Source organism: Hemiscyllium ocellatum, chromosome 22 (assembly GCF_020745735.1).
Source record: "Hemiscyllium ocellatum isolate sHemOce1 chromosome 22, sHemOce1.pat.X.cur, whole genome shotgun sequence".
NCBI classification, from domain to species: domain Eukaryota; kingdom Metazoa; phylum Chordata; class Chondrichthyes; order Orectolobiformes; family Hemiscylliidae; genus Hemiscyllium; species Hemiscyllium ocellatum.
The window spans coordinates 53,794,567-53,821,384 of NC_083422.1; the positions used below are offsets into that span (position 1 = coordinate 53,794,567).

General features: G+C 43.0%; 1 protein-coding gene across 2 annotated transcripts; it reads left to right on the forward strand.

Annotated features, from left to right (window-relative positions):
• Positions 1-1,455: 1,455 nt before the first annotated feature.
• Positions 1,456-18,602, forward strand: atpv0e2 (ATPase H+ transporting V0 subunit e2). 2 transcript variants are annotated; one of them, XM_060842501.1, is made up of 4 exons: positions 1,456-1,637; positions 5,937-5,984; positions 8,259-8,378; positions 17,689-18,026. In XM_060842501.1, exons 1-3 carry the CDS (start codon positions 1,534-1,536, stop codon positions 8,350-8,352), a joined length of 246 nt encoding a protein of 81 aa, XP_060698484.1. In that variant the 5' UTR covers positions 1,456-1,533; the 3' UTR covers positions 8,353-8,378; positions 17,689-18,026. The 2 variants fall into 2 exon arrangements, with proteins under 2 accessions (XP_060698484.1, XP_060698483.1); XM_060842500.1 differs by lacking the exon at positions 17,689-18,026 and adding an exon at positions 18,037-18,602 and having other exon boundaries at positions 1,457-1,637.
• Positions 18,603-26,818: the final 8,216 nt, after the last annotated feature.

Below are 26,818 nucleotides of genomic sequence, written 5' to 3' on the forward strand. Positions count from 1 at the left end.
ACAAGTCAGGAGTGTGATGGAATATTCCCCACTTGCCTGGATGGGCAATACTCAAAAAGATTGACACCAATGGGGATAAATCAGCCCACCAGATACACACCATATCCAAGACAATCACTCCCACCACCACTGACACTCAGGAGCAGCAGTTTATGCCATATCCAAGATGTATTGCAGAAATTCAGCAATGTATTGCTCGCAAGACAAAGCTTTTCACTGTGCCTTGGTACACATGACAATAAGTTCAATTCGATTCAACTCAATAGCACCTTCAAAGCCCACAACACTTCCATCAGGGAGAACAGAAATACATGGAAACATCACCACCTGCACGTTCCCCTCCAAGCCACTCATTATCCTGACTTGGAAATATATCACCATCCTTTTGTAGTGATTGTAATGAGGTCAGCCAGGTGGACCTCAGAGAATATGAGTTCTCTGACTGGGGCTGTTAACCTGATTCAATCAGGGAGCCCTGGCTGACAGATATAAACAGGAAGAGGTTCTGTTCACTCTGAGAGTTGGATCTGAGGGAGCTTCATCAGTGTCAATGACTGCTCATGTGTAACTAAAGGGTGTCTTGGTGACAGGATACTGGCCTCTGTGGAATTATTTCATCCTCTGTGTCATTGGCTCAAATAAGGGCATTGTGGATGTACCTTCACCAAATGAATTGCAGCAGTTCAAGATGGCATCTCACCACCATCTGCTCAAGAGCAACTAGAATGTGGCAATAAATACTGACACAAGTAGGAACAGTCTTAGAGAGAACAGATAGGGCTATGTGCATGAGTTTAAAAACTTTTTTGGTGCTATCTGTGCTCCGTTAATTCTGGCTTAAATATGCACTAAGCCTCAGCTCTCTGCAGCCAGGAGTTACTAAGTCCCCTCAATCCTCTTTTAAATAGGCCAATCCATAATTAGTCCTAATTTTTTTAAAGTCTCGATCTCTGAATGATGAAAAATGAATGCCATTTTTTGAGGGTGGTCCAAGCTGGGGGATTCCTTCCAGAGGTGAAAAGTCCCAGTGAGGGATCTCATTGATGCTTCAATATGACAGAACAGCTGAGGGCCTGCTTTCTAATGATTGACACCCAATCCAACCAATCACAGATCCAGACTGGAAGATCTGCCAATCACAAAGTGGCAGGGCAGTTAAGTCTCGCCCATGTGTGACGTACGCCATGGCGACAAAGACAACCCCTGTTCCTTGCTACAAAACAATAGTTGCAATCTACCTCGATGGAAGTGCAAGGTTTAAATGAGTTGCTTGCAACATCCTGAGAGCCCAGGATAAAGGGGAAATCGAACTGAAAGGGGTTTAAAAGTGTAACCTGAATTAGCATCCAATCTCGGGGGGGGGCTGGGCGAATGATGGACGTAGGGTTTGTCCAATGGAAAGGCAGTTGTGTCATCGCTGACCAATGGGAACTGGGTATAGGTGGGGTCTCCAGGCTGAGTGGGATTGGTGGATTGGGGCTGGTGGAAGAAGCGGGTGGCAGTGGGGAAGCAGGAGATTGGGACCAGGACAAGATGACCAGTCATTCGGTGACCATCCCCATGGTCTGCTTCACTATCTTCTGGGGGCTTGTGGGCTGTGCTCTGCCTTGGTTTGTGCCGAAGGGTCCCAACAGAGGGTACGTATCCACGCACAGCGTTTCTAACGATTGGTGATGGATTTACCGGTGGGTGGGGGATGTCTGGGGTCTGACATTCTGCACGACTTAGTATTTATTTTCATTCATGCCTTTAGATTTATTACATGCTTGAATTTTTCTGTCGCCTTAATTTCCCGTGATTCTGTAAGAAGTCAGCCAAGACCTCCAAATGTAGAAGGAAGGTGTTATGTTTGATTCAAAAATTGGAATTGCTGGAAAAGCTCAGCAGCATCTGTGGACAGTTAATTTGACCCGAAACGTTCACTCTGATTTCTCTGCATTGATGCTGCCAGACCTGCTGAGCTTTTCCAGCAATTCCTATTTTTGTTTCTGATTTGCAGCATCCGCAGTTCTTTCGGTTTTTATTTGTTTTTTTATTTGCTATTTTTGATTTGTATTTCAGTTCATCACCTTTGTTTTCATTTTCTCTGCCTCCTCAGTGCCTATTGTTTTTCTGGTAATTTGCATGTAAGTTGCCCCTTTTTCCATCTCTCTCCCCCTTTAAAGATTCTCCGTGATACCTACCTCTTTGACCAGGTCACCTCCCCTCGTGACCTCCTATGTTTTGTTTTATGCATCGTTAATGTTATCTGTGAGATACCTTGGGAGGTTTTGTTATTATGCTAATATTATAAATTGCAAATGGTTATGAAGAAAGACTTACATTTGCATAGTCTCTCTCACAGCCACCATAGATGCTTTTAAAGCACCTTGTGACCAATGAATTACCTTTGAAACGTGAATGTCATTGTTTACAGTGAGCTGCCAGAAATAGTAATGTCAAAATGACCAGATAATGTGTCTATGGATTCATAGGATTGCTGCAATAAAGAATGAGGGAAATCAGCCTGTCATACCCATACTGGCCCTCTGCCAAAATAACTGGTTAAGACTGCTTTGCTGCCTTTTCCCTATACCCTTGCAATTACTTTTTGATTTGGTTGTTTGAGGGATAATTATTGGTTAGTTTCCCTGCGCTTCTTTGAAATGTGACACGCACTAGGGCAATTGGGGACTCTGTTTAATGTGTCAAAAGACAGCACATTGATGTTCCAGCATCCCCTCAATACTGCACTGAAGTGTCAGGCTTGGTTTGTGTGTTAGCATTCTGGAGTGAGACTTAAATTCTCAATCTTGTGATTTGGAGGTGACTACATACTCACCGAGCCATAGCTTGTGGTTTTATTCTGCTGATGAGTGTTGCAGAGATTGAAGTAGTTAAGTTTTGGCTGTAATGAAGATGTTTATGTATTTGTCATTCATTTATTTGCACATCTTAGATGTACTATTGATATTTTGGTCGAAAGTTGTTTATGGAGTAAATATTCAGTGAGACATCTGTGATAGGGAGGTGTTCCAATTCAAGTTTAAGTTCTGAAACCTGTCTGATTGCTGGAGAACAATGGAGTGTCCTCTTAGTCCACTTCAGACTGCTCTATCAAGATAATTTGCAAAGTCTCCTGCCTCAAAAAATGCTTCCCCTACTGATTCAGTATTTAATTTAAATTGATGCATGTATGGTGTGGCCTGCATAAGTTTTGTGAATTGCTGCCATCTCTGTTTTGCAGGCCTTACAGCTGCATAGGATATTCCTACACCTCACACAGGCATTATGCTGAAGGGGACTGTAGAAAATGCTGTTGAATTGTTCATCTTTATCGATGAGAATATGTTTAGTACTGAAGGATAATTCTGAGGTTTGAATGGCACTATCATTGGTCCCTATGAGACAGTTACAACATTGGTATTGATCACCGTCTCAATCCCTCTGCTAGGTTTTGCTGTATTTTTTTTAGGCCAATCTTACTCTTGTAAGGACTGAGGAATATGTACTCCCACTGTTAACATCCACTGTACATTCACTACTCTTTGGCATCTCCTAAGCAGCACTCTGAAAGCTTGTACTTCCAAATAAACCTGTTGGACTATCACCTGGTGTTGTGATTTTTAAATGTGTCCACCATTGGCACCTCCAAGTCGATTTTTGTTTTAAAAAATCTCATTCACACTGCCTTCAGTATGAAGTCACTAAGTTGTGCTTGATTTAGAGCTATTTTTGGATTAGAGACCTATATGTACAAATTTATGATAGTGCAGACCCGATGGGCCAAACAGCCTATCATTTGATAAGATCACTTAGGTGATGAGTTGTGGCCTAAAATCCATTTTTCCTGTCTACTCCAGGGAACCACTGACTCCCTGCTTAGCCAGGAACCAATTTACTTTTGCCATTAAAATATTTAATAAACCCCACCCCACTCAAAAACCATTGCTTTTTGGGTTTTCGCCCCCAGAAATCCAAACACGCTCAACCCTCTGAGAGAAAAAGATTATCCTCCTCGTCTCCACCTTAACTGAAAGACCATTTATTTTTAAACCGTGCTACTTCATTGTTGTGGTTTTGTTCGCCGAGCTGGGAGTTTTTGTTGCAAACGTTTCGTCCCAACAAAAACTCCCAGCTCGGTGAACAGAACCACAACAACAAGCACCCAAGCTACAAATCTTCTCCCAAACTTTATGCTACTTCATTTTAGTCTCCTGATGATGTGAAATGTCTTTACAGCTACACCCAATTAGATCTCCTCAAGATCATCCACATCTCAATGCCCTGAATGTTTCAATCAGATCATCTGTCTTTTGAATTCAATTATATTGTCTCCACCTGCCCAACCTTTCACGAAAAGTCAATTCCCCACCCCAGATATCAGTTGAGAGGGCCTCCTCTGAACTGCTTCAAGCACACTTTCTCAAATAAAGGACCCAAAATGTATTGTACATATTAGTCCAGATTGCTTTTACCGGTGTCCTTTACAACTATAGCAAAACGTTCTTGCAAAGATAATGGAGTATAATAGCAATAAACAAAAAAAACCACACTTGCCTTCCTAATTTATTTGCTTTGACTGTATTCTAATATTTTATGAATTATGTATCTAGATGCCCAGATCTCTCTGTTCTGCAGTCTCTCTCCATTTAAATAATATACTGCTTATTGAGTTTAGAAAAGATTTGTAGCTCAGGTCGAGGTTCTGGATGTAAGTTTGCACACTGAGCTGGAAGGTTTGTTTTTATGGAAAACAAACCTTCCAGCTCAGTGAGCAAACTTGTATCCATATACGGCTTATCTAGTTGTCCTGACCAGTTGGACGTTTTCCCACATTGTACTCTATCTGTCACATTTTTGCCCATTTCTGTCTCTGACCTGTCTCCAACAGCAGACTTGCTATATTTTCTTCACAACTTATGTTCCTAGGCAAAAGTGAGGACTGCAGGTGCTGGAAACCAGAGTTTAGGTTCAAGTGGTGCTGGAAAAGCACAGCAGGTCAGGCAGCATCCGAGGAGCAGGAAAATCGACTTGTGTTCCTTTCTATTTCATTGTACCATCAGCAAATTTAGAAGCCATGCCTTTTGGTTCCTTCTTTCAAGTTATCAATACAAATTGTCAATAATTGAGACCCTGACACTGATCCCCATACCCATTGCTTGAGTTTTGATGGGGTGGCATAGTTGCAATCATGTTAAAGGTTAAAATGAAGAATAACTTTAGATATAAGAGAGTCACTGATAAATCCAATAGGATGGCCATTTACCTTCTTAATGATATATCACTGTTCCTGGGTCAAAATCCTGGAAACCCTTCCTAAACATGAGTCTGCCTACGTCAAACTGACTTCAACAATTCAAGATCCCTCACCATCACCACTTCGAGAGAAAACTAGAGATAGACAACAATTGCTAACATTGTCAGTGATGCCCACAATGTGGTAGTTATTTGTATTTAGTGTGAACCATCCCAATATGCTTCACACGAGTGTTATAATGTGGAAATGATATTGCACTACTCAGAGCAATATTAGGACAAATGATCCAAAGTTAGGTCAATTATGTCAATTTTAAGGAGTACTTTAAAAGAGGAAATGGAGGTAGGGAGTAAGAAGTTTTGTGCGGGAATTCCAGAGCTTTGGGCTTTGAAAGTTGAATACGTGGTTACGAATGATGAAGTGATTGGGGATGCTCAAGAGGTTAGAATTTGTTGAATGGAGAAACCTGAAGAATGTGAGCCTGGTGAAAGTCATAGAAATGTCTCCAGGATGGCTTTAATGCACATTTTGTTTCTTTTTAATATTGTACCTTGCCTCTCCCTCCCACTTCTTGACCTTCAGCTGAGAAGCATTTTGAGTTCCTGGTTTCCCTCATGTATTACCTGACACATTGTTTGGTTAAGAGTATTGGCCTTTCTTATTAATTTTTAATTCCATCCTTCTGTTTATTTTGCAGTGTAATAATAACAATGATCGTCACGACAGCGGTTTGTTGCTATTTGTTGTAAGTACCATGTTAGTGACTGTGTGTATGCTTAAAAAAATCTAATGTACTTATAAAGGTCAATTGGCAGATCGCTAATAATGCCCTATCTCTTTCTTAAAGGAGGAACAAGTTGTAGGATCTGTAAACCAGTTTGCTTGAGGTTTCTGGGATGAAATAAAAGCTCAGAATTCAAATGTTTGCTGATGATTGAACAATATCCAACACTGTTTGCAACAACTTGAGAACAAAAGTAGTCCATGCCAAATGCAGCAAGACGTAGACAATGTCCAGACTTGAGCTGAAAATTGGCAAGAAATATTTGTGCCCCACAAATGCTAAGTCATCTCCAACAAGAGAGAATCTAACTATCGTCCCTTTGAGCAAAGATAATGCCATTGACTGTAATTCCGCATTATCAACATCCTGAGGGTTGCATTGATCAAAAACAGAGCTGCACTAAGTATTTAATCACAGTGGCTACAGGAACAGGTCAGACACTAGGAATCTTGCAGTAAGTAACTCACCTTCTGACTCTCCAAAACCTGTCCATCATCCACATGGTATGGATTAAGAGTGTGTTGCAATGTCCCTACTTGTCTGAATGGGTGCAGCTCCAACCACATTCAAGAAACCTGACGCCAGCCAGGTCAAAGTAGCCTGTTTGATTTGGCACCATATTCACTAACATCTACTCTCTCCAGCACCATTTCTCAGTAGTATCAGTGTGTACTGTGTACAAGAGGCGCCACAGAAATTCACCAAAGATCCTTAGACAACACTTCCCAAACCCACAACCACTTCTATCTTGAAGGACAAGGGCAGCAGATCAATGGGAACACCTCCACTTGAAGTTCTTCTCCAAGCCACTCACCATCCTGACATGGAAATAAATCGCTGTTCCCTTCAGTCTCATTAGGTCAAAATCTTGGAATTCTCTCCCAAATGGCATACGGGTGCACTAAATGGAACTCAACAGCTCAAAAAGGCAGCTCACCATCTCCTTCTCAAGGGCAATGGTTAGGCCACCATTGAGATACTGTATGCAATTCTGGTCTCCCTGCTATAGGAAAGATGTTGTTAAACTTGAAAGGGTTCAGAAAAGACTTAAAGGATGTTGACAGGGTTGGAGAGTTTCAGTTATAGGGAGAGGCTGAATAGACAGAGACTATTTTCTCTCGAGCGTCAGAGGCTGAGGGGTGACCTTATAGAGGTTTGTAAAATCATGAGGTGCATGGATAGGATAAATAGACAAGTCTTTTCCCCTGGGATAGGGAAGTCCAAAACTAGAGGGCATCGGTTTAAGGTGAAAGGAGAAAGATTTAAAAGTCACCTAAGGGGCAACTTGTTCATGCAAAGGGTGGTACATGTATGGAATGAGCTGTCAGAGGAAGTAGTGGAGGCTGGTGTTATGGCAACATTTAAAAAGCATCTGAATGGGTGCATGAATAGGAAGGGTTTAGAGGGAAATGGGATCAGATTTATGTAAGATATCTGTTCAGCATGGATGGGTTGGACTGAAGGGTCTGTTTCCATGCTGAATATCTCTGACTCTGTGAACGAGGTATAGACAATAAATGCTGTCCCAGTCAGAGATGCTGACCTCTTGTGAGTAATATTAAAAATCCAGCTCTAACCGTAGCAATGTCATTGCCCAGAGAGCAGCTGAGAGTCAGTTTGGTATGGTCAATGAATGTTGGCCAAACCAATGACACCCACATCCTATGAATAAATAAGAGATAAATGTGGGATACATGGTAGATGTAAAATACTGGGACTTTCAAACAGCATTAGATAGACAGTTTTGCATTGCAGACACAAGATTAAAGTCAGAGATGTGTAATGGATCAGATAACAAGCTGGCTATAAGGCAGGATTCTGATTTCTCTTGGAGCTGATTTAGGAAAGTCTGTTGCTACTCTGCTTTCATTTAGGATGTGACTGGTTGCTGGTTGTGTCCTGTCTTGCCTGCTGAGATAGACCCCACATTGAGGCTTAATATAACATATTTACTAAGTTACAAAAGTGAGATTAGAACTATAATCAGTCCTTTCTGTACTGTCAGTTCAAGCCCTTGAATTAAAGAATAACATTGGAATAAATTTGGTGCAATTAAATAGATTTTATTGAAAGCCAAACAACCTGGTGTGACTAGATAAAGGATTCATTCCTTGCTGTTGTTCAAGATTTCCTTTGTAACCAGAATTCGGTGGCGAAAGAAATTAATTAAGTAATCCTCACATGAAGCCACTTTATTGGGTTAAACTCTGTAATTTCTTTCTTTCTTTCCTTTAGCTGGCTCATTGCCATCCTAGCTCAGATGAACCCTCTCTTTGGCCCGCAGCTCAAGAATGAGACAATCTGGTATCTCCGTTACTTCTGGGAATAAAGGAGAACTGCGTCGGATCATCCATGGTACAGTACATGACGCTCAGTGGAAAGAGAGGGGGAGAGAGAGAAAGTTAATACTGCTACTGCCTTCGGGTTCAATTTGATGCCTTAAACTGAACTGGCTCAACCCATCAGCTGTTGTGTGTTTGGCTTGTGTGGGCACGGGAAGGTCAACCAGGCTTCTCACTGCAGTACTGTTTACAACATAGCCAGTACCAGCATTGCTTTGAGTTCCAGCTAAATAGTTGTGCAACCATAATAAAGACAAGGGAATTCTATTGTTTCATGATTCCTAATTTCCGTCGCTCTGCCATGGGTTGCTATGTCTTCAGGCTCCTGGGTCTTGAGCTCTGGAATTTCATTTCCACAACTCTGTGCCTCTGTCTGTCTGTCTGTCTCTCTCTCTCTCTCCTGTTTTAAAATGCTTCTTAAAGCCTTCCTGTTTGATCAGTTTATTTGTCATTCTAGCAATGTGTCTTTATACAGCTCCATGCCAGCTTTTTTTAAATCATGCTTCTGTGAAAAACTTTAGAAGGTTTTGTTCTGCTAAAGGTGCTGCATAAATGTAGATTGTAGTTGTTGAAGTGGGAGGAGTCCTGCTCTGAGAGAGACCAGGGCTGCCAATGTCACCTTATCAAGTGGGTCCAAGTTTCCATGATGTAATGGAGCAAAGCGATGCTGTTCGTACAATAGAAAGGGCTGGTCACAATCTATAAAGAACATTTAGTGAGGATAATTACAGGAATAGAAAGAGGTCTGTTCTATCAGTCTTGGGTGATCTATACACTGAGTCCAATTAACTGTCTTCATCCTAAATCCCTTGATGCCCTCCACTACTCAGTGCCAATCTCCACCCTCCCCCCACCCCAAACAAAAATCTATTAACATTAGTTTTGAAAGTTGCATTTAACCAGTGTCCACAGCCTTTTGAGTTCTGGATTTGCAACATACTTTGTGGAAAGAAATGTTCCCTGACTTTGGCCTTGAATAGCCCAGTTCTAGTCTGAACATGATTATCCCCCAAAAATAGGGTCAAGAGGGAAAGGAACCCACAAATAACATGAACACCCCCGCTCAGACCATCAGTGACTCTCCTGTACGGGAAGGTTGATTTTCATTGTCGAGTGGGCTCTCCCAGTCACTAATTTTATTCATTTCACTCCATTTTCTATTTGAGTAGCATTAAAAACCATTTTTCTGCCTTTCTTGAGAGTTCTCCCTTTCCTCTTCTCTCTCAGGTATCTAATAATGCCTTGTCTTAGCTCCACAGTATGGGTATCTTTCATGTTTCTGACACCAGCCAGAAAGGAGGTACCAACCAGTATAGCGACATTATTGTGAGTGTCTCTTGGTTATGAAAATGTCCAACTTACTATTGGTCACTGTCTCTGATAGATTATCAAACCAGAAGATCTCAAAGAGCTGACAGCAGCTCAGACACCTCATCATTCTCTGGCTGAACTTGAGAAAGTATTGTGTCAAAAGTTCATGTCTTAAATTTGCAAAGGCAATGGAAAGGGAGTGAGCTGTAGGTTAAGATCTTATCAAGGGCTTCAGCTGCTGTATCGATAGAATAATAGATAACCAGGACTCAGTCACAGACTGTGTCAGCTCAGGTAGCTGGGCAGCTGGTTTGCGATGCACAGTGACACAAATCCCATACCAACAGAGGTCACCATGAAGGTCCTGCCCTCTCAACTCCTGAGGTGTGGTGAAACTCTGCCTAAACTCAGCACCTGTCTGTCTCTGTCTGTCTCTGTCTGTCTCTGTCTGTCTCTGTCTGTCTCTGTCTGTCTCTGTCTGTCTCTGTCTGTCTCTGTCTGTCTCTGTCTGTCTCTGTCTGTCTCTGTCGACGATGATCCTCTGGGAATATGACAAATTTACCTTTGACCTTTTATAGGCTGTAATCTAACTGAAGGTCACAACATTAAATAAGAATGGGTTTAAATTGATTGCTGTCTTCTGTCCTCAAGTAGCCTTTGACCTGTAATTCCCTCCCTGTGATCTGGCTTTAATTTTATTTGGAAAGCATAGGCTTTCTTTTGTGTTTTATTTTCCCATGTGAACAGCCCTTGGTGTGTGAAAACAGGCTAATTCAGCTGGACAAACCCACCGCCAACATCAAAATCATTTCAGGCAAGGCTAGAGCCACTTGAGTGACTATTTCCAAGCTTGTTCTTCCATATTTAAGACCATTAGAAACCACCAGCCTGTGGTAAAGGCAGGATCTGTAAGGTGTTTCAGTAGGTGTGGGCAGGGAAACCCTTTGGGGAATGAGAGATCCCATACGTTTACCCACCCAAGTTTTTCTGTGTGCAGGACTGAAGGTGGAGACAGTATAACCAACAAAAACAGCCTCACACAGCTTTATGGAACATAGAACAGAAATACGCAGTACAGGCCCTTCAGCCCTCGATTAGATTCCCTACAGTGTGGAAACAGGCCCTTCGGCCCAACCAATCCACACCAACCCTCCGAAGAGTAAACCACCCAGACCCATTTCTCTATGACTAATGCACCTAGCACTATGGGCAATTAAGCCTGGCCAATTCACCTAACCTGCACATCTTTGGACTGTGGGAGGAAACTGGAGCACCCAGAGGAAACCCACGCAGATACTGGGAGAATGTGCAAAATCTACACACAGTCGCCCAAGGCTGGAATCGAACCCCGGGACCCTGTTGTCAATCTTTTACCCCATTCTACATAGCCTTCATCTTCCATGTGCCTATCCAAGAGTTGTTTACATGTCCCTAATGTATTTTACTGAACTGCCAGCAGTGTATTCTGTGCTCTGTGTAAAGAACCTAACTCTGACATCTCCCCAAAACCCTCCTTCATTCACCTTAAAATTATGGTCCCTCGTGATAGCAATTTTCACACTGGGAAATAGTCTCTGACTATCCACTCTATCTATTCCTCTCATCATCTTGAACACCTCCATCATGCTCCGTCGCTCCAATGAGAAAAGCCCTAGCTCCCTCTGCCTTACTTCATAATGCCCAGCTGTTTGAATTTGTGTCTGGTATTCACACGTTTGAAGCTATTTCCAAATTCTTTATAATCAAGAGGGAATCAATGCAGGGAATTTTGAACACTGCAAGAGAATGCATTGCCAGAAGGCGATACAATGGGAGGAAAGGAGCATTTGAACGATTTGGCAACCATTTCTGCATCTCTTTATTTGACATACTTTTCCTAATCAACCTGTTTAGAGTTGTTTTATATGCCCCTATGGAGCAGGTGGGACTTGAACCTGGGTCTCTTGGCTCAGGGGTAGGGATACTACCACTACACCACAAGAGGACTCCTTATTTGAAATTAAGTTGAATTGATTTGCTCTGCTAAGTAAATGTGTAGGGTACATCCACTATGAAATTGCCAACACTGCTTTCTAACCTCGAGCGTTGTTTGGTTAGAGAGGAATTCACAGCTAAGCCCCGATTTGCCCTCCTGGTGGGTTTTCCAGCAAAAGGGGGACTCTTGCTGTTTATGCCACCTCCTTTTTCCAATTTTGAATTTGCCTGAGTACTTATCCCAACTGAGAGAAGTGACTCCTAGGTGAAAGGAGATTAAACTGAGCACATCTTGTTTTGGTAAAAACAATGACTGCAGATGCTGGAAACCAGGTTCTGGATCAGTGGTGCTGGAAGAGCACAGCAGTTCAGGCAGCATCCAACGAGCACATCTTGTTTTGGTTTGTTCAGTTACTCAGGCAAAAGAACAGAATATATTTCTTCCCTAACAAACATTCCCCCGTCATCCCTTTTACTGATTACTGTTATTCATATAAAATGGAGATAATTTAGTGTTATTTCATTGAGCATTGTATCCTACTTAAAATGAAGGGCAGAACAATGGCTCAGTGGTTAGCACTGCTGCCCCACAGCACCAGGGACCCAGGTTCTATTCCAGCCTCAGGTGACTGTCATTGTGAAGTTTGCACCTTCTCTCTGCAAGGTCTCCTCTGGGTGTTTTGGTTTCCTCCCACAGTCCAAATGTGTGCAGGTTAGGTGTACATGCTAAGTTGCCCCATAGTGTCCAGATTAGGTGTGTTAGCTGTGGGTAAATGCAGGGTTACAGGAGTTGGGTAAGGGGATGGGTCTGGGTGGGATGCTCTTTGGAGGGTTGATGTGAATTTGATGGATTGAATGACCTGCTTCCACATCTGGGGATTGTATGATTCTATGATCTGCAGTACATTAATATTTTTCCATATTAAACTGACAATTGTAGTTTCTGTCACCTGATGGCGCCAGGATGCTCTATCACTCCTGGGGAACAACACTACCCCTTACTGTAAGGGAAGCAGTACTACAAGTCGAATACATTCTGTTCCTCATTGCACCCAGGAGCTCTTTACAGTACAAATCCTGATCTGTTTGGATTTTAGTTAATCCCAGCAGGACAACTGCAATTAGTTTTTATGTCAGAGGAGCAATATTTATTCTAAGAAAGCAAGCCACAATGTCCATTCCTGATTGTTGTCATGTCATTCCTGATGAAGGGCTCCAGCCCGAAACGTCGAATTTCCTGTTCCTTGGATGCTGCCTGACCTGCTGTGCTTTAACCAGCAACACATTTTCAGCTGTTGTCATGTGGCCCTTGCTGAGAGTTCCCTGCGAATATGTTTTGTTTCTTTAAAATATTTGAAAAGTCAATTCCACCAAAGACCAGGATCAAGCTATAAATGAAGCAAGTGATGGTGTGGATGGTAGTGTTGGGATAGGGCAGATGGGATTGTATTGAATAGTAGAATGCATTTTGAGAACAGCTTATTTCTTGCTGCTGCAGTGGGGGATGTCTGGTACTGATGTACCCTAGCAGTCCCTTCTTTCTCCATACTGATCTTGAGGCATTTCTCTGTCTACATCAGATTGATGCCACCTCCCCCCACTCCCATCCCAATATTGCAAGAACTATAATGTGAAGGGTAGGGCAGGAGCAGTAATTATTGGAAAAAATGTACAGTGTGAGATTCGCAATGTATTCTGCAGCTCAAATTGATTTATCCTGTCAGGAGTGTTATGGGGAGAATTTCCTCTTGGGGAGAAGTTCAAAGTTAACTTCATGCTGACGTTTTTATGAGAGAGGGATAAATACACAGTGAGGGAAAAGTAAGTTGACTAATGGGATATATATGAATGTAGATGATTACTATATGCAGGTCATTCTCCACATTATAAAATTGACACACACACCTGGAAGTAATTGCAAAAAGACTTGCATAGATCGCTCTGAAGCTGAATGAAATAACTCCACAGAGACTGGTCTTCAGTCACCAATCACCCTTTACTTACAGCCAAAGAGTCCTTTTCAGCTTCCTCAGAGCCAGCACTGAATGAACAGAACCTCTGACACTCTTGTTTTTTTTCAGAACCCATGATGCACTCCTGTTTTTGTTTTCTTTTGTTCATTACCCCCAAACTACCGCCTAACGGCTGTAGTGCTTATTTTTTCTTCCCAGCACCCATGTTGTGTGTGTGTAGGTGTGAGACACAGTGAAAGACACAAGGTGCATGAATCTTTATTCAGTTTCCACCGCCAGGAAGAAAGGAAACACCCGAGTGGCCAGTGACAAGCAGTGCCTTTCACATCAAAGGGTAATGCTGTGTGATCACACAGTGAAGGGGAGTGCAGGGACTAAATCAGAATAGAGTTGGAGGGGAGAGGCACTCCACTCCCTGCGGCGCCCACCTCTCCCTGAACAACTCCAGGGTGTTGGTGGACACCGCGTGCTCCTTCTCCAAGGACACTGGGCTCTAACGTAACCGCGGAACAGGGGCAGGCAGTCGGCCCTAACGACCCCCTCCACAGCCCGCTGCCTGGACCTGTTTGTAGCCAGTTTGGCCAGGCCCAGGAGCAGACCCACGAGGAGGTCTTCAGACCTGCCCTCCCTCCTCCGTACCGAGTGCCCGAAGATCAGGAGCATGGGACTGAAGTGCAACCAAAAGCAGAGAAGGAGGTTTTTGAGAAAATCAAAAAGGGGTCACTCTTGATTATTTCTTTTTTTTGTGTGTGTGTATGCAGGTGTGAGACACAGTGAAAGACACAAAGTGTACAAATCTTTATTCGATTTCCACCACCAGGAAAATAGGAAAACACCCGAGTGGCCAGTGACAAGCAGTGCCCTTCACCTCAAAGGACAATGCTGTGTGATCAAACAGTGAAGGGGAGGGCAGGGACTAAATGAAAATAGAGTTGGAGGGGGAAATGATGCACTCCACTCCCTGCAGTGCCCACCTCTCCCTGAACAACTCCAGGGTGTTGGTGTACACTGCGTGCTGCTTCTCCAAGGACACTTGGGCTCTAACATAACCACGGAAGAGGGGTAGGCAGTCGGCCCTAACGACCCCCTCCACAGCCCGCTGCCTGGACCTGTTTATGGCCAGTTTGACCAGGCCCAGGAGCAGACCCACGAGGAGGTCTTCAGACCTGCCCTCCCTCCCTCCGCACCGGGTGCCCAAAGATCAGGAGCGAGGTACTGAATTGCAACCAAAAGCAGAGAAGGAGGTTTTTGAGAAAATCAGAAAGGGGTCGCTCTTGATTATGTCTGTCAGCCAGGGCTCCCTGATTGGGGCTGTTAATCTGGTGCAATCAGGGAACTTAAATTCTATAATGTCCTCTTGGCTGACCTCATTACAATCAGTACACTGAAGAATTTTTCGCATTCAGGAAGAGCTGACCACGTTGGTGCTTTCCTTTTGAAAAGGTTAAGGTTCAGACTTTACCTAATGGAAGTTATGGGTGGCACAGTGGCTCAATGGTTAGCATTGCTGCCTCACAGCACCAGGATCCCCGGTTCAATTCCAGCCTTGGGCAACTGTCTGTGTGGAGTTTGCACATTCTCCCTGTGTCTGCGTGGGTTTTCTCCAGGTGCTCTGGTTTCCTCCCACGTTCCAAAGATGTGCAGGTTAGGCGAGTTGGCCATGCTAAATTGCCGATTGCGTTAGGTTCACTTGTCAGAGGGAAATGGGGCTGGGTGGGTTACTCTTCGGAGGGTCGGTGGGGACTTGTTGGGCCGAAGGGCCTGTTTCCACACTGTAGGGAATCTAATCTAAAAGTCTATAAAATTATGAATGCATTCCAAGGGGTTGATGTGCAGAGAATGTTAGACTTTCATGCAAGTTCAAAGCCAGGGCTATCAATTTAAGATAGTTACTTCTAAATCTCATCGGGATTGTATTGAATAGTAGATTGCATTTTGAGAACAGCTTGTTTCTTGCTGCAGTGGGGGATGTCTGGTACTGATGTAGCCCTAGCAGTCCCTGTCACCAGTCAGATGGGGTGACTATGCAGTGCCTGATGCTGATGCATCATTCAGTGACTGTGCTGTGACCTAAGTACGTCTAACCACCTTTGCCCTGTATCTCTCATTAAGCAAACATTAACAAAAATTTCAATCTGAGATTTATAGATTAAAAATTGAATTAGAATTAGTTGCCACTTAGGCAAAATGGTTTCAACTTCTGTCATTCTTTGTATATAGAAGTGTTTTTTCCTAACCTCTCACTGAAAGATGACCCTAATTTTAAGACAATACTTCCTAGTCCAAGATGTGACAACCAGAGGAAGTAGGGTAGGAGAAACTAATCTGTTCCCTTCAATATAATAAGTTTCAACATCTTAATGAAATTGCCACATTAACCTTCTAAATTCCAGGGAATACTGCTTGATTTGTGTTCTCACCTCGTAGCTAATGCTTTCAAACTTTAATCCGGGAGTCCGGGTATCATTCTGGTGAATCTAATTTGTACTCTCTAAAGCCAATTTGTCCTTCCTGAGGAATAGTGTCCGGTATTCCAGGTATGGCATTAAACTCTGACACTGACAGAATTTGAAGCAATGTTCTCCCAGGTGTTGGAACCTTAACTTAGCATTTGAGTGGCTAGCTGATCTAGGACACACAACCGGTCAGCCCAAGTTGGAATTGTAGCATCTGGGTAAGGAATAAGACTAGGCCAGTTGGCTGTTTGTGTCTGCTCTGCCATTCAATAACATCATGGCTGATCTGAGTTTAACCTTGAATCTGCATTCCTGCTATTCCCCCTTGGTAATCAAGAATCTACTTATCTCTGCCTTAAAATTATTTGAGGATTTTGCATCAACCACCCCTTTTGAGGAAGAGACTTTCAAAGCCACTTGATCCTCAGAGGAGAAATAAAATCTTTTCCCATCTCTGTCTTCAGTGGGTGATATGTTATTGTTAGAATCTGATCCCCAGTTCTAGATTCTCCCACAAGAATCAAAGGATGTTGAATCCTTTCAACATCCACCCGATCAGGTCCCCATAGGATCTTCTATGTTTCAATTAAGTCACCTCTGATTCTTCAAATAAGGTCAGGGGATATGGGCCCAGCTTGTAAAGACATTTTCAGACATCAGGCTTCTCATTCCGGGTATTAATCTAGTAAACCTTCTCTGAACTGCTTCCAGTGCATTATCATCCTTCTGTAAGTATGGTGACCAGGGCCTTACAGAGTACTCCAGATCTGGTCTCACTGATGGCCTGTCTAATTGAAGCATAACCTCGTTATTCTTTTATTCATTCCCACACGAATTTTCCTGATTACTTGCTGTGCCTGCATACTAACCTTCTGTGATGCATGAACTAGGACAAAAATGCAATCATTACCTATTAACGATGCAGCAGAGTTGACTAGTGCAGGGTAGAAGCACCATGCACTAAACATCTAAATAAACAGAACACCATAGGAACTGGCAGAAACACTTCAGAGTTTTCAAAACAAAGCCAGACAAATATGAGAGAGGGGATAGAGCAGGTCTTCACTTCCAGTTGTGTTTGCTTGCTGAAAATCGTGACTTTAATCGAAAGAAACAACTTTTCAAGTGAACCAAAAGTTCCTGGAAGAGAGTCGCTGTGCTGACCAACTTGTGGGATGAGGTAGAGGGAGTGCTTCAGTACAAGGATTGGAACCAGAGGTCGAAGAAGGGAACATCTAAAATAAGGGCAGAGGATGAGGGACAAGACTGAATGGGGGTTGAAGCAAGGCCAGGCAGGAGGCCAAGTTGGGAGACCAGGGCAGAGGGACATAATGCCAGAGGAAAGAAAAGCAGTGGTGGGGAGAGGACAGGCAACAACATTAAAATGAAAATGCCAGCAAGTTTTGAGAAGATTTGTAGCTCAGGTTGAGGTTCTGGATGTAAGTTTGCTCGCTGAGCTGGAAGGTTCATTTTCAGGCGTTTCTTCATCATACCTGGTAACATCATCATTGAGCCTCTGGATAAAACAGTGGTGGCATAGTTCGCTTTCTATTTATATGTTTGAGTTTCCTTGGGTTGGTGATGTCATTTCTTGCTCTTTTTCTCACAGACACCTTGACTTGGACCCCATTTACTACCCTCGAAGAAAAAGAGCGGGAAATGATCACCACAGGAAATGACATCACCAACCCAAATAACCTAAACACATACATAGAAAGCAGGTCATAACACCAGTGCTTCACTGGAGGCTCACTGATGATGTTATCTAGTATGGTGACGCAACTTCTGAAAACGAACCTTCCAGCTCATTTAGCAAAATTACATCAAGTTAACAATCTAAGTGTGTTTGCTGTGACTCTCTTGCTGCTTGCTTTCTTGGTTTGATTGCATTCGATTTGTACTCTTGTTCAGTTTGAAGAAGGGTTGATACTTGAAACATGAACTCTTTTCTCCACAGATGCTGACTGACGACCTGAACATTCCAGAATATTCCAGCATCTCCATATTCCCTGTAAAAATCATACCTCGGAAAACTTTTTGTGAGAGATTTTTCACACACTCCCAGCCCCCCGGCTCTACCTTTGACTTTTCTTTCTGACCTGGCTTCGTTGCCTAAATTAAAATGATGATCTCTGTCTCACCAAACCCCTGGACTCCCCAAAGATTTTGTGCAAATTGGTTTGAGGATGTTTTAAATCAAGTGTGTACAATGCTTAGATGCGAATGTTTGAAGTTTTTTTTTCTGTTCATTCATTACAATATGTCCCAGGAACCTGCTCAAATTAAACATTTGTTTCTTTTATCCTCTGAAAAGGACCAGGCATTATAGAGGGTAGCTATACTGTGATACTGTACTTAAGCTTGCTGTGACAAATCATGTAGCAATGTTTTGATTTGTAAGGGAATAGTTATTTTGTTCCAGCATTCTGTTTCTAAGTATGTTTAAAAGTAGAAATTGATGTTCAATGGTGTAATCTTTAAAAACGTTGACAGTGAATAAAATTAGATTGTGTCCCATTCCAACCTTTCTTCTATCTTTGTACAACTTCACTGAAATTGATATGGACATCACTAATGAGGTCAGCATTTATTGCCCATTTTTAGTTTCCTTTTAATAGGGTGACACAGAGGCTCATTGGTTAGCCACTGAGTGCTGCCTCACAGCGCCAGGGACCCAGGTTCGATTCCTGCCTTGGGCGACTGTCTGTGTGGAGTTTGCACATTCTCTCTAGTCTTCATGGGTTTTCTCCAGGTTCTCCAGTTTCCTCCCACAATCCCAAAGATGTGCAGGTCAGGTGAATTGGCCTTGCTGAATTGCCCATAGTGTTAGATGCATTGGACAAGGGTAAATATAGGGTAGGGGAATGGGTCTGGCTGGATTACATTGGAAGGTTGGTGTGGACTTGTTGACGGAATGCCCTGTTTTCACACTATAGGGAATTTAATCTAACTAAATTTAAGCTGAATGTCTTGCCACAACATTTTACTGGACAGTTCACATCGATTGCAGTAGCCTGGAGTGTCTCAGACTGGACTGTATGAGGACAGCAGGGAGCCCCCGCGTACCAAAGTGGGACATTTTCAGCCCCAAGGCTTTGGATTTCTGATTCGGTGCCATAACCACAATGCAATCATTTTGGGAATCCTGGAGGTTTTTATTTAAAATTCATTCATTGGATATGGATGGCTGGGGCAACATTTATTACCCATCCTTCGTTGCTCCTTAGAAGGTGGTGGTGAGCTGCCTTCTTGAAGCGCTGCGGTTCATGTTGTATAGGTAGACCTAGAGTGCTGTTAAGAAGTGAGTTCCAACATTTTCTAATGATGCTGAAGGAACCGTGATATATTTCCAAGTCAGGTTAGTGTGTGGTTTGGAAGGGAATTTACAGGCAGTGGTGTTCCCATGTTTCTGCTACCCTTGATCTCCAAGTCATTCCTGCGGTCTGTAGCCATTGTAAATAATCTGAATGTGGTGTTATTTTAGTGAACTGATTTCCGGCTGTACTATTTTCCATCCTCCTCCCAGTCTCTAGAGTCGCACACCACATACTTCTTGGTTCTTTACCCTAGTTTTATGATCTTAAAAGGGAAAAAAAAAACATTTTTGGTACCTAACTTATTTTTCTCCGGGATTGCAACTTTTATTGGCTGCTTGATAACTGTTTGGGGTTTTGGATAAGTAATGTGCCTTTGTGTGTTAGCCTCTAAGCATAATGCTGAGCTGTTCCTCTGTGGGAGCATCACTACCTTGTTGCTACATGAGATAGATTCATTTCTATTGAGGGCCATTGAACGGAGGTTAGGGCATGTCTGATCGCCAACAATAAATCAGTTAACCACATTGGGGAATTGGAGTTGAGTGTATGCTGCAAAAGCACAGCCAGTCAGGCAGCATCTGGGGAGCAAGAGACTTGACATTTCAGGCATAAGTCCTTCATCAGGAATGAGGCTTGTGAGTAGAGAGATAAATGGGAGGAGGGTGGGGCTGGGTGAAGGGAACTGAGAATGCGATAGGGATTTGAAGGTGATAGGTTGGAAAGGAGGGTGGAGCGGATAGGTGGGAAGGAAAATTGACAGGTAGGATGGGTCAAGAGAGCAGTGCCAAATTGGAAGGTTGGATCTGGGATAAGGTGGGGGGAGGAGAAGTGAGGAAACTGGTGAAATCCAAATTGACGCTGTGAGATTGGAGGGTCCCAAGGTGGAAGATGGTAAGGGTTTGGTAGTGGAGGAGGGCCAGGCCCTGCACGTCCTTGGGGGAGTTAGTGTTCGTTCACTGGGCGGTGGGGTTGCATTGTGTGTGTGTGTGTGTGTGTGTGTCCCCCGAAAATGTTCTCTGAAGCATTTCGCAAGGAGGTGTCCTATCTCCCCAGCGTAGAGGAGACCGCATCGGGAGCAATGGATACAGTAAGTGATATCTGTGGAAGTGCAGGTAAATATCTGACAGATGGTGGAACGCTCCTTTTGGGCCTTGGACAGGGGGGAGGTGGGGGGGGGGGGGGGGTGGGGGCGGGGAGGTGGGGAGGTGGAGAGGTGTAGGTGTAGGTTTTGCAATTCCTGTGGTGGCAGGGGAAGGTGCTGGGAGGGGAGGATGGGTTGGTGAGAGGTGTGGACCTGACGAGAGTGCAGATGGGGGTGGGGAGGGAAATATGGGGAAGTGTAGATCCAGGTCAGTGTCCTGTCTGTCTATATGTTGTAGGCTACAGTATTCCAAGCAATGGCTGATGAGTGAAGGACTGTTTGGGATGAAGAGTATTGGTGAAAGGCACCTTGATGAGTGAGTGCGAGTGGGTTTTGAAACCTCAGTTGTTGGTCATCTACCTGACACTTTTCACCATTGTCACCAAAATTATCATGGGAGTGGCACTGCTCAGAAATTTGGCAGTTTACATATCTAACTGCTGTTAATGGCAAATGCTATTGTGTATTTTGAAGCTTTGTATATTACATAACAAGGTGCTCTCACTTTAACTTGCCCTTTCTCAGTGCCTTAATTTGATGAACAGGTGGGGCAAGGTCAGGGCTGACGCTTTCACTAATATAAAGTGTGCCTTTTATGAAATTGTCCCTTACACAACAAAATAGAGCAATTAGACTCAGATTTCACCTCATCTCACTGCATAGCAAACCATTAAATGCACAAGATGCATGTTGCCAACAATTGAAATTGATGGTTTAAAGATTAAAAAGGTAAAAACAATGACTGCAGATGCTGGAAACCAGATTCTGGATTAGTGATGTTGGAAGAGCACAGCAGTTCAGGCAGCATTCAGCTGCTGGTTGGATGCTGCCTGAACTGCTGTGCTCTTCCAGCACCACTAATCCAGAATCTGGTTTAAAGGTTACCTACCAGTGATATGTATTGTCATTGGAGAGAAGAACTAAATGTGTATTTCTGTGTATTCCCAACTCTGTCTGACAGATGCTTCTCCTGCCCTTTCTTGTAAAATGAGGGAATAACAACAATTTGCATTTATATAGCACCTTTTTAAAAAGGGGCAAAATATCTCTTGGCACTTCGCAGGAGTGATCATCAAAAGAAAAAGTTGACACCGAGCCACATCATATGATGTCGGGACAGTGATCAAGTCTTTGACCCAGTGGTTGGTGTTAAGGAGCTGCATAGAGAAAGAGAGAAAGATATAGACCATTTCAGAGCTAAAAGTATTTCATGGTGCCCCTATTTCATAGTTTCCACACTGTACATCTCTGTATCTGCTGAGCTTGGCAGACATCTTTATAGATCCATGGCATTGCAGCAAAGGGGCCAATTCAATCTATTGGAATGCTCTAGCCTCTTGGTAGAATGAACCAGATTACTCCCATCGACATTATTCAATACCAAGGTGTTTGATTTATGACCACAAATTGAATCAAGGATCAGGAAGGAAAGTGAAGTTGGGGTAAAAGATGAGCTATGGTCAAGCTGGAGGGCTTAGCAGAGTTGAGAACCATATAATTCCATTCCTTTTCCCATGGAATGTGGGCATGCTGAAGCCAGCTTGTAATGACTCTCCATTCCACCTTTAAGAGGGTGGTGCTGGAACACTTCTCTGAAACGGAGTGCCTTTCTAGGCCACAAGTTCATGAAAAGTCAGCTGTTGACTTTGGAATCAAAATAATGCAGACCAAAGGACAGACGATTACCTTTCTTCAAAAGAATATTTGTGAACTAGAAATATCTTTTAGAATAATCCAGTTGTTTCATGATTGCCATTACTGATGTTAGCTTTTTATTCCAGTTTCAACTCATTTAAATTCCTTTGCCGCTATGGTGGGATGTCTCTGGGTCACTCGACTGATGACAGAGCCATTATGTTACTATTCCTGTGTTCTTTCAGCTTTTCATTTATTCAATGTTTTTGTCTTCAGAGGAATTTTTTTTTGTTTTTGAGGTATTAAAATCATGAAAGATTTTGACAGACGAAATGAGAGTGGGCTGTTGCTCATGGCTGAAACCTCAGTCACCAAAACGCACAACTTTAAGGTAATTGCCAAAAAAAACAGAGATAGGATGTGGGGAATTTGTTTATGCTGTTTCAATCTGGAATGGATTGCCTGAAAAATGATGGAAGCAATTTCAAAGTTTTCAAAATGCAATTGGATAAGTACTCTAAAGGAGAAGAATTTGCAAGATTATGGGGAAAATTTGTGGGAGTGGGAGTAATCTGGTTCATTCTACCAAGAGGCCAGAGCAGTTCCAATGGATTGAATTGGCCCCTTTGCTGCAATGCTATGAATCTATAAAGGTGACTGCCAAGCTCAGCAGATACAGAGTCATAGAGATGTACAGCGTGGAAACCGAACCTTCGGTCCAATTCATCCATGCTGACCAGATATCCAAAATTAATCTAGTCCTACTTTCCACTACTTAGCCAACATCTGACTTCACCCTTCCAATGCATATACTCATCCAGATGCCTTTTAAATATTGTAATTGTACCAGCCTCCACCACTTCCTCTGGGAGCTCATTCCATACATGCACCACCTTCTGCATGAAACCAATGCCCCGTAGGTCCTTTCAGATCTTTCCCCTCTCACTCTAAACCCATGCCCTCTAGTTCTGGACTCCCCCACCCCAGGGAAAAGACCTTGTCTATTTATACTATCCACGCCCCTCATGATTTTATAAACCTCTGTAAGGTCACCCCTCAGCCTCTGTTGAGGTGTCCAAATTGTTTCTCAAATCAAGGTGCCACACTATCCAAAAGGCTGTGCTTTTGCAAGTTAGTTTCATTGCAGAACAATGAAGATGATGAGAAAACGATCAACATTCATCTGTTTTACTCCGATGGAGAAGGTGAGGATAGCAGATGCTGGAGATTAGAGTCAAGAGTATAGTGCTGGAAAAGCACAGCAGGTCAGGCAGCATCCGAGGAGCAGGAGAGTCAACATTTCGGGCATAAACCCTTCATCAGGAATGAGGAAGGGCTATGCCTTTCATTCATAAGCCCTTCATCCTCATTTTTGATGAAGGGCTTATGTCCGACTGCTTGGATGCTGCCTGACCTGCTGTGCTTTTCCAGCACCACACTTTCAACATTGTTTTACCCTGAAGTCAAGTTAGACAAGAGTGTTACCGTTAAGATTAGGCTGCAGAATTGCACAGTTGGTACTCAGAATAGTGGTTGCCATGGTATGATTTTGACCTATTGTTATGTCAAAGTCTTAAATATTCAAAATTAGTGTGTGCAGTAATTCTCTGCTTTTTAAGGATGCTTTTGTAAACATAAAAATCCCAAATTCAGAAAATGGTAGCCCTATTGATGTTTTGCTTCACCTCCGATGGGGATTTCCGCCCCCCCCTCCAGCATTGACCTGAGGCCCCAAAAAACATGTATCTCCAGCACAATGTAAAGAGCAACCTGGGAGAAAAATCAAAGAGGGATGAAGAAAAACATTTTAAAAATAAATTACTACTTGTAAAATGGTCAGAGAGATATAGCAATAAAGGATGCTTCATGACCATTGGTGAAACAGCCAGTGAGAGTCTTTCACTGTGGGAACACAGAATGCAGCAAGGATGGGCATGGCTAGTGACTGGATTACAAGGTTGACTGTGGGGGTTGGTGATTACGGGTTATATGCTAAATCTTCCAGGAATGTGCCTACCCAGAGTTGCATCTGCAACACCCATACTCTTGCCCAGTGGTTTGTGTGAAGCAAGGGATTTTACCTGCTAATTGTACGTTTCACACAGGATTTTGAACTTTAAGTTCTCGTGTGTCTCTGTGGTTATTTTGAAACAGAATATTAAGCATGGCAGAGACTGTGTTCTAGGTTCACAGCCGAAACTGGTTCTGGGTCTATTTGCATTCTGAATTTGAGTGTTGATGGGCACACCCAAAAAATGCCTTCCTGTCCACCATTGGATTAAGGGGACTTGCAGGTTATTGTAAACTTCATATACTTTTATATCTTTCCTGCCTGACTTGTTGTAGCGAAAGTTAAATAGCCTACGTTTGTGATTGGTGAAGGGTGGGGTGTAGCTAGTGAAGAAGGGGAATTAAAAATAATGATGCAATACTAGAAACAGTCAGGAATGAAACTGGATGCAAATTTTATTAATGAACAGTTTGGCTGCATGCCACTTGTTCATAGGGTTGAATGTCTATTGTGATCATCAAATTGTTCACACTTCCAAACACATAGGGATACTGTTCTTTCACTTTTGAAACTGCACGTCTCAATTACGATGTATCAGCTCCTTTTAATAACTCGAGGCCTCTCAGTTTTGCTCCTTTACGCGAGTTGTTAGCAAATTGTGTGAAGAGCTTTCTGTCTTCAATCTTTAACCCACATTTCTCAACAGCCTGGAAGGCCTCGATATTGTTTGGCTCTTGGCTTGCATACCTAGTTCCAGCAAGTAGAAAGGGGAAAGATAATTATCTTTAAGTCGCAAGGAACCATTGTCATCTGTTGTACATATATATCATCAGACAAGACAAGTGGGCAACCACTTACATCAACATGGGGCGAGGCGAGGTGTCAGTACTCCAAGGGTACATTAGCTAGGATAGGGATTGAAAACCTTGCCCTGATTCTGCACCACTCTCTGGATGTCTAGGTGGGCAGCACAGTGGTTAGCAATGCTGCTTCACAGCGCCCGAGACCCGGGTTCAATTCCCGCCTCAGGCGACTGACTGTGTGGAGTTTGCACATTCTCCCTGTGTCTGCATGGGTTTGCTCCAGTTTCCTCCCACTGTCCAAAGATGTGCGGGTCAGGTGAATTGGCCATGCTAAATTGCCCGTAGTGTTAGGTAAGGGGTAAATGTTGGGGTATGGGTTGGTTGCGTTTCGGCAGGTCGGTGTGGTCTTGTTGGGCCGAAGGGCCTGTTTCCACACTGTAAGTAATCTAATCTAACTGACCCCCTCAAGGGAGCTTGTTTACAAGGAGACAGTAAAATGGTGGTGATGTTGCTGAACTAATAATCTTAGAAATCCAGGTTAATGGTTTGGGGAAAACAAAAATTATGGAAATCACAGCAGGTCAGGTAGTTGGTGCTGTAATGAAGAGTCATCTAGATTCAATGTTAGCTTGTTCTCTCTCCACAGATGGCATTTGACCTGCTGGGATTTTCAGCATTTTTTTGTTTTCAGTACAGATTCCAGCATCTGTGGCCATGAGAACTATCATTGATCACTGTAATAGCCTGGATGTAATAGCCCAACTAGTACAATTATATCCTTTTTAGAGATAGAAATCTGCCATCCTGATGTGGTCTGACCAATCTGTAACTCAAGACCAACAGCAATGTGGTTGCAGAGGGCATTTAAGAGTCAGTGTCTTAGCTATCCAGTCAGTACAAGAGCAATTAGGGATGAGCAACTTTCGCTAGTCCAAATGTTCATGTAAAAATGTTTTTAAAAAAAATTGGCTGCTGCAACTTCTAAACCTAGGCTGCCATTCGAGTGTAGCATTGTTGGAAATGCTGGCTTTTGGGTGAGATGTCAAACTGGGACTTTCTGCCCGTTTGGATGAACACACAAGATGTCATAGAATCGTAGAGTAATACAGCATGGAAACAGGCCTTTCGACCCAAACTGGTCCGTGCTGACCATGGTGCCCACTCAGCTAGTTTCAATTGCCTGTATTTGGTTCATATCCCTCCGCATCCATGTACCTATCCAAATGTTTTAAAATGTTGCTTTTGTACCTGCCTCAACTACTTTTTCTGGCAGCCCATCACATATACGCACTACTCTCCGTGTGAAGAAGTTGCCCCTCATGTCCTCCTCAATCTTTTCCCCCTCACCTTAAACCTGTGCCCTCTAGTTTTCAATTCCCATCCCTGGGAAAAAGACTATATGTATTCATCCTATCTATGCCCCTCAGGATTTTATACACTTTAGTTTACACAAAACTACTAACCAAATAACTTCGCTATTTAATTGGTCGTGGTGCCCTATGTTAGGAAGTGGAAATCAGCCAGGGTTGTGTGTATGCATATACTACTAATTCTGACTATCTAAACTCTTGGCATTATCTTGAAAAATAACAGGAGACCCCTCCAGTGTTTTGGCCACTATTATTGTTCAATCAACATTGTTTAATTTGGATTCTCTGGTCATTATTGCAACATTATCTATAGGAGCTTGGTGTATATAAATCAGCTGCCATATTTTCTGCATTACAACTGTGAATATACTGTTTCCTGTCACAGGGTCAAAATCCTAGACATTCTTCACTGCTGCCCCTATGGTGTGGGGACATCCACAATGCAATTATTAAAGAAGGCAG

Coding starts and splice junctions, on each gene's coding strand:
- atpv0e2 (XM_060842501.1), top strand. CDS start 1,534: ATGACCAGTCATTCGGTGACCATCCCCATGGTCTGCTTCACTATCTTC. Junction 1,638..5,936: donor CCGAAGGGTCCCAACAGAGG/GTACGTATCCAC, acceptor TTTATTTTGCAG/TGTAATAATAACAATGATCG. Junction 5,985..8,258: donor GCGGTTTGTTGCTATTTGTT/GTAAGTACCATG, acceptor TCTTTCCTTTAG/CTGGCTCATTGCCATCCTAG.